This window comes from Elephantulus edwardii, unplaced genomic scaffold (assembly GCF_000299155.1).
Source record: "Elephantulus edwardii isolate Elephantulus edwardi_28Jun2011 unplaced genomic scaffold, EleEdw1.0 scaffold00003, whole genome shotgun sequence".
NCBI lineage: Eukaryota > Metazoa > Chordata > Mammalia > Macroscelidea > Macroscelididae > Elephantulus > Elephantulus edwardii.
In genome coordinates this window covers 21,228,287-21,239,698 of record NW_006399753.1, presented here as the reverse complement: position 1 = coordinate 21,239,698, position 11,412 = coordinate 21,228,287, and the positions used below count along the sequence as shown (strand labels likewise).

The 11,412-nt window shown below is 37.2% G+C and overlaps 1 protein-coding gene across 1 annotated transcript in view; it reads right to left on the bottom strand.

The window, feature by feature from the left end:
* TAF2 (TAF2 RNA polymerase II, TATA box binding protein (TBP)-associated factor, 150kDa) overlaps positions 1–11,412 on the bottom strand; it is a gene marked incomplete at its 3' end in the record, with an annotated part of 74,172 nt that overhangs the window by 19,198 nt on the left and 43,562 nt on the right. The window contains exons 22-23 of the mRNA XM_006879475.1: positions 8,084–8,153; positions 6,995–7,104 (exon numbers count right to left, since the gene is read on the bottom strand). Of these exons, the coding sequence (XP_006879537.1) occupies positions 6,995–7,104; positions 8,084–8,153 (180 nt within the window). The remainder of the gene's footprint in view (positions 1–6,994; positions 7,105–8,083; positions 8,154–11,412) is intronic.

The following is an 11,412-nucleotide window of genomic DNA, read 5'->3' as shown; positions in this document are numbered from 1 at the left end:
AAAATCAAAAGCCAGCACATTCCAAATTTATTTTGGACAAGGATTCATTAAGAATTTTTAAAATAATGAATTCAAGTAAACCTTGGTTGCTGTTTATTTTGTTTATGGTAACAAGTCAACTCACTGCCATCACGTTGATTTTGACTCATACAACCCTCTCTATCAGGTTTCTGTAAGCCTAACGGGAGGAGACTGATTGTCTTTCTCCTGTGGTGCTATCAGTGGATTCACTCTACCCTTACAATCTACCCTTTTAGTTAGCAGCACAGCATGTTAAGACTATGATAACTGAATCAAAGACCAGATTCCTAGTGGCTCCAATAAGGAATGAGGGCAGGATAGGATTCATCAGGATTTCGGAGTCTGAGTGAGTCATGTTCTAGATCTTTGTATCTTACTGAATTCCTATCACTATTTCTTAAAACAGTAATATGTATAAGAATAACAGCAACGTATAAAATCCTCAAGATATTTTAAAATCTTTTTTTTTTGATATTTTAAAATCTTGATGAAAATTCTATGCAATTGTTACTAAATTTTGTTTTTCAAAAGGCCAGATATCCCCAAATCTTAACAACAGCAATGTAATGGAATAATGGAATCTTTTCCTTCCTTTCCAAATAATCATTATGTGACATGATTATATTAATTTTCATCATACAAAAGGGGGGAAAAGGTTGCTTAAAAGAAAAGTCTTACTAAAAAATCACATTCACTCACTGATCTCAGAGACTCAGACTTTTCAAAAGGAAATGAGCAGTCCTCTCCAGGCAATCTGTCTTTCCAGGTTAAGGTCTGATAGTTTTAAAACACAATAAAAAAAACCAACAACACAACAAAACAACAAACCAGCAAAAACTATTCCCAATGACTGATGCCACTTCCCCTGTTCATAGTGTTCCCACTTATTTATAAATCTGAAGAACTGAGCAGTAAATTGTTTACAATTACAGGCACACTGATCTCCCTGCTGTGTTTGGATAATCAGCACAGAAAATTCTCAAGGAGAGTAGCCATGGTCCTTCGTACTGCACAAGGTATCACGAATTACTAAATATTAACGAGAGCTTGAATTTGTATGACTACAACCTTTCAAAGGACTGCTAGTGTTTTCTACAAATGTTCTCTCTTGTCTTAAAACATACATTATGTCTTCTAAGTAACCATCCCTAACACAGACTTTATAATTTCTTTTTGTATTTCAGTATGCTTTCTTAAAATTTTAATCTTCCTTGTTAGAAAACAGGTATTCTTGTTAAGAGCATATTCAACACAGTGTTGTTTGTTATACATAACTGGTTAGTGATTCTTAATGGTGTTAACTGGTTGAACAATCTTCTTAAGCTCCTAAACTTGTACAACTCCATCCTCCTGGATGGAAGAAACTGTAATAACACCACCTTCTAAAGTAATTACAGGAAACAAAAATACAAAACGATTTTTTATAATAAATATAAAAATGCTAATAGAAGCAATAATTGTTTCAAAACTGTTTGCCATTGAGTTGGAACAGACTCATTCGCTGGCCCGCCAGTGGAGCCACCAGTGGATTTTCGAGAGGCGGTAAACAGCACCGTGAAGAAACTGTCTGTCAGTGGATTCAAATGTCCAGGGAACTGCCACCTTTCATTAGCAGCACAATTCCCCAGGGACTCCCCCACCAAAGCACTCTTCTAGGGATTAAGAACTTCTCTGGGGGAGCTCTGGTGGCCTAGTGGCAAGAAACTGCACTGCAATACCAGAGGTACACGGTGTGAATCCACCAGATGCTCTGCCGGAGAAGGAGGCGCAATATCCTCCTGTACCAGTCAGATCTGATTTGACGGTACACGCACACAAAATAATAACAACAAAAAAAATTAAAAAAAAAAGAAATTCTCTGAAAAATAATCTGACAGTAAACAGTACAAATGAAAGATCGTCTTCCAATTACTTTGAAGATAAAGACTCTATTATTTTTACTTTTATGACATGAAATCTTTGTCTTGGTGCTAATACTTGGTGTGAAAACTTAGGGATTACAAGAAATCTTACTTAATATTTCAGTCAGTAAACTGATGTATACTTTGCTCTCCCATAATCTATAACTAATACAGCCTGCTACTTTATTAACTCTTTAAACTAAAACCACTATCACAATTTCAACATATCACAGATACAAGGCAAATTGTCTTTTAAAAAAAAAATATATATATATATATGGCACTTAGAAGCCAACAGTCCAATTTAAAAACTGGCAAAAGGTAAGAGCTACAAATAGCTCGCAACGGTATCATCGTGCTAGTACAACACAGGACCCTTATCACGCACTGAGGGACCTGTGGAGGCAAATTCCAAAGCCAGATGCATCTAAGCTTGAACACCTCATTTTCCTGGATCTAAGGCCGTGCATCTCGGGCAGTTCAGATTTACCAGCAGGTCCTCGGGAGAAAGATGAGCAATCTCCTCCTGTGAGACTTAGAGCCTCAAAAACTTTATAGAGGGTCATTATGAGTCAGAACTCACTTGACGGCACTGAGAGTCATAGGAATGAGACACTTTTAAGACATACATAAATTTTAATTAATTTAATTCTCATTTTGCAGAAGGAGGGATCATTGTCACCTCTATCTCCTAACTTAAACAAAACAAAAAGAGACGAGTCAGTCTAGTCAATGCAGAAAGAAGACTCTCTTCAGGCAATAGTTCTAAGAAAACTAGATCTCCACTTAGAGAAAAATCAAACATACTCACACCATATACAAAAACAAACAGCATTTTAGTCAAATCTAGAGACCTGAGGTACAAAGTAGAACCAGACAGCTCTTAGGAGAACTAGCAAGAGAAACAGTATCAGGCCTAACTTTCAATAAAGTTTTATCTAATAACAAATACATAAACAACACAGTAAACTGAACCTGGTAAGATTTTTTTAAGAAAAAATCTGTCCACTAAAAGACTATACAGTCAACTTAACATAAAAGCAAATAACCCCATAACAAAATGAGCAAAACATCAACAGGCGTTTCACCATAGAGGACACTTAAATGGCTGCCAAACACATACAAAGAAGTTCAGCACCATCACTCACCAGAGAAATAAGCTAATCAAAACTAGAAGGAGACACCAATTCACTCTCAGAGGATGGCAAAACTAAAAATAAATAACATATGTTGTCAAAGATGCAGGAAAATTGGAACCCGGACGCACTATGGTACAGCTGTTAGGGAACTGCTGCCAGTTCCTCAGAAAACGAAACAGAACGACTATTTGATGTCACTGTTGTTGGGTGCCATTGAGTAGCTACGACTGGATGCGAGCCAGTGTACAAGAGAACGGAACCCTGCCTGGCTGCACACCATCCTCAGAAGCCCACTGATGCAGTCGCCGCACACTACATTTCCTGGACTGTCTTTTTCTTTATTGATGGTCATGTATTTTCCAAGCACACTGTCCTTCATGGACGGGTCCCCATTTATAAGATGCCTAAAGTATGTGAAATGAAGTCTTACCATCCTTGCTTCTAAAGAATATTCTGTTTGCAGGTCTCCTAGGCAGATTTGTGTGTTGTTCTCGTAGCATTCAATGAATACTCAGTACCCTTGGCCAATACCACAATTCAAAGACACAGAATCTTCTTCTTCAGTCTTTCTTATTCCATGTCCAACTTCCACATGCATATGAAGCAAATGAAAATACCCTGGCTTCACCAGGTTCACCTTACTCTTTAAACAGCATTCCTGCTCCTCAGTACTTTAAAGAAGTCCTTGACAGCAGATTTGTCCAATGCAACACGTCTTAATTCTTGACAGCTGATACCCAGGCAATTCAAATAAAATGAAAGCCTTTACAACTTCAGTCTTACCTCTATTATTATATTACCTGCTGGTCCATTATGAGGATTTTTTTCCCTTTATGTTGAAGTATAACTCATTCTAAAAGCTAAAACGTCTGACTTTCAACAATTCGTGTTTGACGCAGCCATTTAACTTCTAGATATAGATTCCAAACACTTGAAAGGAGAGACTTAAAAAGAGATATATACACCAGGGTTGAGAGCAGCACTCTTCACAATAGTAAAAAGATGTAAGCAGTCAAAACACCCATCAATCTGAGAGGATAAGAATATATACTATACATACAATAGCATATTAGCCAGCAGGTGAAAAGAAATCGCAATGCGCTAAAGCTTGAAGACAACACTAAATGAAATAAGTGAACCAGAGACTTCATTTAAAGAACTGAATAGAGAAAAAGAAAACAGCCTTTATGAGGGGTTACCAACTATGAGAAGGAAAGGAAAAGAGAGACCAGAGATGATACAACTGCACAGACGAAGGGTTGGGCTGCAGTCAAACACTGTAATAATTTCCAAGTTGGACCCATGTAAAAAGTTATTACAATAATAAAAATAAAACAACAGAGAGTAGCTAGCTGCTGAGGCTGCTTATGGGATCAACATCTCACAGGATCTCATTCCTTAGTCTGGAGGTGTAGGTTATGGGATTATGGGGCATTCCGGTTAACTGGCCTAGTGATGTGTTTACTACTTCTGTTCTTAGCCCTTAGACTACTGGATAGTGCCTGGAGTCTTAAAAGGCTGCATGCAAGTGGTCCTTCAAGGCAACATGATCTCTGTTTGCCTAGAAGAAAACGGAAAGTAGTGACAGCAAGAGAATATGGAATGTATGGATATCTCCCTTTGTTATGAGACCAGCGTACACAGCACCATTTTTAAAATTCTGATTAAAGATTCTACAGCAAGACTCCGATCAAAAGGGAGGACTACAGAAGAAAACCTCGAATTCTGTATCTACAGTCACAGAAGGGGATGAACTCCTGAAATTATTGCCTGAGATAATTTTCATCATTTTTGTTGTGTGCCGTAGAGAGTTAGAACCAAATCATAGCTGACCCTCTGGAGAGTTTTTGGAGGCAGTTAATTACATAGTAGGAGAGTGCCCATCCGTCTACCTCTGAGCAGCTGGTGGATTCAAACCGTGTGCCTTCAGGATTGCAGTGCAGTTTCTTGCCACTAGGCCACCAAAGCTCCCCTAAATACAAAAAAGTATCTCCTAAAGTCATCTTAAAATGAAAAAAATAATTTCGTTTAACTAGTAAAGGAGCAGTAGTGGCTTAGTGGTAAGGAGTTGCACTGCCAATCCAAATGCATGGAGTTCGAATCTACAAACTGCTCTGAAAAGATGGGCAATCTCCTCCCATGCGTTTTACTGCCTCTGAAAACCTGCTGGAGGGACAGCTATGAGTTGGTTCCAACTCAAGGAACGGTACATACCAACAATAACAACCTTAACAGCAAAAAAGATATTCCTTAATAAGCACTAAGCTCTCTTAAGAAGTATCTTTTTTAATTAAGCTGACAATATCAACTTTAAAGGTTGGATAAAAATCTCAGGGAGCAGTGGGTTTATGCTAACGAAAGAGAATCGAGACAGAAAAGGACGGTGAGAATTGCTCCAGAATTCGTAGGTTACAATCAGTGCCACCAAACTGAACCTATCAAAACTGGTGGCTCAGTGGATGCTTGCATATATTCTCAGTAGCAACATAATAAAGTTTAGAAGGAAAAAACAAACTCTGGCAAGTCACACATGAGCAAATTGATTCCAGCTGTTTTTAACACTATGTTATATACTATTCCTTGACCTTATCTAAATAATGTCAATTAAAACTGTGATGAGATCCACAGATCTTCAAGGTGCAGTACACTATGTATAGAATAATATTTACTTTTAAAAAATTAACATTTTATTACAGTGAAAGTTTCCAATTCCAATTGAATTTTCATATCATCATTCATTAACAGAATAGTATTTATTTCTGAAAAACTACAAAAGATTTTTTTCACCCCTTTGTAACATTCTGAATTAAAAGTAATACTTTATTTTCCTTTTTATAGTTCCTGAAACATTTATTTCACATAAAATAGTGTTTTTGTTTCTTTCACCACTTTGCAGGTTGCTTCAAGTTTATTCTTAACAAATGTTATTACTGCTGCCACTTTAAAGATAGGGTAAAAAATTTACTTCTGTTCCTTAAAGCTCCTGTGTCATCGGTTCTAAGCTGTACAGACACACCATAGAGAAAAGGCGGGCTTGTTTCCAGACCACCACTGTAAAGGGAGCATCACAACAGAGCTGAGTCACATGGTCCTCATGCTCTCCCAATGCACATAAAGGTTATACTCACATTCCTGTTGTCTCTCTCATAACATTATGAAAATGTATAATATTGCACAAATTACCATCGTCGTTAAGTGCCATCGAGTCGCTTGCGACTCATAGTGACCCTACGTACAAGAGCCCTAAACTCTGCTCTGTCCTGTGCCAATCACACCGTCTCTGACACACCCATCCCGATTACCCCAGTCACTGAATCAATCCATCTCACAGAGGGCCTTCCCCTCCTGCGCCGTCCCTCCACCCTCCCAAGCATGATGTCCCTCTCCAAGGACCGGTCTCTCCTCACAACATGTCCAAAGTATGGTCGACAGAGCCTCAGAATCCTTGCCTCCAAGGAGCCGCCTGGTTTGACCCACTCCAGGACGAATCTGTTTGTTTTCCTAGCAGTCCATGGTACCCTCAATACTCTTCTCCAGCACCACAGCTCAAAGGCATCAATTCTCCTTCTAGTCTCCATAGTCATTGCCCAACTCTCTGATGCATAACAAGTGATTGCAAAGACCATGACCTGTATCAGACGCACCTTAGCTTCCAGAGAGACACCACTGCTCTTCAGTACGTTGGAGAGGTCCCTACCAGCAGACTTTCGCATTGGAATACATCTTTTAATTTCCTGGATATGATCTAAAACATGAAGTAAGCCTATGAAATGACCTTAGCACAAGCTACTGGAAAAAAGGTGCCAATACAACGTGATACAAAGTTGTCACAAAACTTAACCTTGTGAAACCCCAACCTCTGTGATGTGTATTAGGTTTGCCTATATAGAGACCTTGATAATAAAAATATAATAAAAGCATGCACTCTCTCACCAGAATTCATAAGCTTCCACAGCTGATCCACCAGGGCTTCATTGCATAAGGGAGACTCCATATTCTTAGTAAAGGGTGGATTCTTCGTCAACATGTCTAAAATCTTATGCCTACAAGGCAAAATAAAATTTTTTTAAAACACACGTACATATTAAATTTTGTTGACAAATAAACCATTTGAAAACTATGTTCTATTTTCTATCTCCCCTCTTACATCTTACTTTGTGTTTAGTTTCAAAATTTAAATTTAAAAAAAAAATTATGTATTTACTACCTGTTCTTTCACTAAAAAACCTCTGGCACTTACTCTTTCTCCAACTTCCTTAGAGATTTTATAATTATACTTAGAGGACCAAACTGACTCTAGCCAATCTACCTTCGTGATCCTTACGAAACCTCTTATTCTTAAAAAGAACACTGTATTCTCCCTAGAAAAAATTACATAAAAGACTTGGTTAATAAAAATCTTAAATGGGGCCAAACACCCTCTAGAGTTATACCAAAATGAAGCCTACATATGAAATAATAGAACAAACATAAGCATATTATTAGTTTCTTTATTAAGAACAGAAATGTGCAAAAGCATTTTAAATACGAAAAGGAAGGAAACATTTCTTCAAAGTATCTTAGAAGAGTCAGTAAAGCAACTCACAGAGAGTCACAGATAAGCCTCACTATTAGAGATTTCTGTGTTACCAGAACACAATATAGAATGCTCTGAAAATGTGATCAAATAATAGGGTAATGTGAGCAAAACAAAAAATTGAAAAAGAAAAGTTTACAGATCTTAGTAGGTTATGCCCTTAGAAGGTGAAAAGACAAAAAGAAAAGGAAGTCCTAATAGTAGGCTGTCAGATAGTGAGGGGAATACACTTTATTAACAATTTACTTTAAAATGTCTTTCCAAAAACAAATTAAATAAAATATAAAATAAATGCATAAAAGCATAACACATATCCAGGTTAAAAAAAAAAAACAACAACCAAACCACCAAATAAAAACAACCAGACAATTGTTCCATGTATAATCTAAGGAAAACATTCCATTTTGTGATTTATAAAACCAAAATATTCCAGCACAAAAACTAACCTTACATATGGCACAGGGTCGGTGTGGATCATAGTGAGTAGCCACTGTAGTTCTTCGTAACTCCTGTCCACTGAAAAGAAGGAACCATATTTGCAGTTAATGTTAACAAGCAGTAAGGGACTAACAAACACTTCATATTTAAAGCTGTCTTAGATTTCCAATTGGAACTGAACACTATTTAGGCAAATTAAAACATTTCTCATGCAATAAGTTACTTTTTTTTTTTGCAATGGGTTACTTTATAAATTTTATAACCATTGAGCTTTTATGTAGCACCAAGGTATTGAAATAACACAAAGCACTATTTTCAACTAAAGTTGAAATCAGTGCAGGTAATAAAAAGTAAATCATAACAGATAATAACTTTCCTATTAAGATGTGCTGTCAATACAAGGATGGGCAGTCTTCTACCATGTGATTAACTCTCTCGGAAAACTGGAGGGTCAGCTATGACTTTGTTCTGACTTGACAGTACATGGTAACAGTGTACCAGACATTAGTCAGTCAGTCAGTCTAATATGATAAAAACTCTAGGAGCTGGATGGCTAGCTAGCATCTCGATGGCAGGTGGCAGTCTTGTCTTGATGGCAGTCACATAAGGGAAGTTTCTGGGGTCATATCTGTTGTGTGTTACTGTTCTTTTTTACCCCTCAAAAGTGGGTGGCCCTTGAGCCTTAGACTAAGGGTCGAGGCGTGGCTTTAAAATCCTGTAGAGCCCTTCCCGTTCCTAAAGTCCTCAGGCCAAGTTTGTTAACTTTAGAGTGAATATTCTTTAAAAGACACAGCAATCATTTGTCTATTTGCTGTCCTGCACAACCTGGAGTTACTGTGATGCTGAACGCTGTTCCATAGTCTTGTCAAATACCATAATGGTTCCCCGTTATGCACAAGGTCTGGATAAGCATCCAGATTAACTCATGTTGGGAAGAAGGAGTGGCATCCACTTCCAAAACTGCCTCTGAAACTCTACAAACTCTCTTATAAATGTACAGAAATGATGTTAATTATAGAACAGAGTCCAGGTCTTTTGTGCAAAGCTTACTTTAACTTGTATTCAACTAGACAACACTTAACCACTGCTAAATGAGACTAGTGCTGTTATATCTGAAGGAACTTTCTTCCACTTTGGACATCACTCTTTGTCAATGTGCTGTATGAAGTAACCTGGGTTTGCTGTGATGCTGAACCTTGCGACATTGGAGTATCAAATACCAGAATGGTTTCCCAGTGTGAACAGTGTTTGGTGGAGCTCCCAGTTGTAAAACAGGTTTGGAAGCAGGAGCGGCATCCACTTCCTAAACCACATGCCTCTGGGAAACTCTATGAACTTGGAGAAATAACGATAGCTATGAAAAGGCATTAGGTCTTTTGTTCATAGAGTCGTTATGAGTCAACCTCAACTCAACGGCAATAAAAAACAACAATATGATAAAAATGCTTAAAGAGAAGCTTGTTTCTAGATGTTTAGTTCAAATTACGGTAATGGTATTTTAGCAATATTTAGACAGATTGTCAATTGTTTTTCTGGAATTCATTTTTTTACATTTAACACTAAATAGTCTTAACTTTTAAAAGAACACAGTCATAAAAAAGTGCTAGAAATAAAAATGACAAACTTATTCATTAAATATGTCATTCACCTTTTCAATAAGTTTTGCTTTTATGAATTTTAAAAGTTTTCCTTTAAACTGAGAATTTTATTTTTCATATTTTCCATTTCATTCATTTACGAATTTGAGCACTAATATTTAATGTTACTATTAAACAGCCACTGAAGTCCAATGACTACATTTAAACATCACTCATTTAAATTAAATGGGTTACATTGGCCTTTTTTTTGAAACTATAATATTTAGTTTTCTATTTCACTTTAGAGGTGAGACTATTTAATGAAATCATGTTTAGATTCAGCTAGACAGTGAACATATCCATAGAACTTGGGAAAGAAAGTTGGGGAAAATGGCTTAACTTGGAATGTCACAATTCCAGATTTTAAGAATTATTATAATGTCAGAAATTCAAAAAAGTATATAGAATGAGAGATGCCACTGTAGACATTAAATGGATGATGGCAGAAAGCAGAAAATACCAGAAAGAGGTTTGTCTGTGTTTAATGACTTTGCAAAGGCATTAATTGTGCAGATAATAACAAACAGTCAGGACATTTTAACAAAAGGAATTTCAGAACACTTACTGCACTCAAGCAGAACCTATACATATACCTAGAAACAGTCATTGAACCTGTTGAATGACAAGGAGATATTGTGTGGTTTAAAATCAGGAAAGGTGTCCATCAGTCTTTTACCATACAACTCAATCTTTATGCTTAGCAAATCATCTGAAAGACTGGATTACATGAAGAAAAATATGGCATTAGGACTGGAGGAAGTCTCACTAATCGTGTACTATATGAAAATAGCACAACTCTGTCAAAAGTGGAAAGGGCTTGAAACATTTACTGAAGAAGATTCAAAGACTATGGTCTTTAGTATGGATTACATCTCAGCATAAAGAGAAAAAAAAATCCTCACACTGGACCAATAAGCAACATCATGAGAAATGGAAAAATACTTAAGTTGTCACAATCAGCCTCCCTGGAAGCAGAAGTCAAGAAATCCAGTAATGTAGTGCTCTGGGCAAAGCTACTACCAAGGATGACTTTCAAGTGTTATAAAGCAAAGCTGTCCTTAGATGCAAATCAAAACAACTATGAGACAATCATCTCACCCCAGTAAGAATAGCAAAATTTAACAGAGCAGCAAACAACAAATGCTGGCGAAGTTGCGGAGAAACTGGAACCCTTATTCACTGTTGGTGGCAGTGTAAAATGGTGCAACCTCTATGCAAGGCTGTATGGTTCTTTCTCAAAAAACTGCAAATAGAAATACCATTTGATCCAGCAATTCCTATACTGGGAATATACCCTAAAGAACCCATAACTGCCAGCCAGGCAGATAGTTTGTTGTGGCTTTGTTCACAATAGCAAAGAGTTGGAAACAACCTAAGTGCCCACCAACAAACAAATGGATAGAGAAGCTCTGGTATATTCACACAATGGAATACTGTGCAGCATGGTAAAACAAGGAACTCATGCAGTATTATTCAAAATGGGTGACCCTGGAGGACATTATGCTGAGTGAAATATCTGAGTCATAGAAGGACAAATATTGCATAGTGCCACTGTTGTAGAATGGGACTGACATCAGGGCTGGGGTGAGACTGAGAAAAATTGGATAGATTATGTATACTGCATTGCAACAGATGAGGGAGAGAACAGTTTAATAGCGATATATGATTGGGTATTACGGTTATGACCAGAGTCCACAATG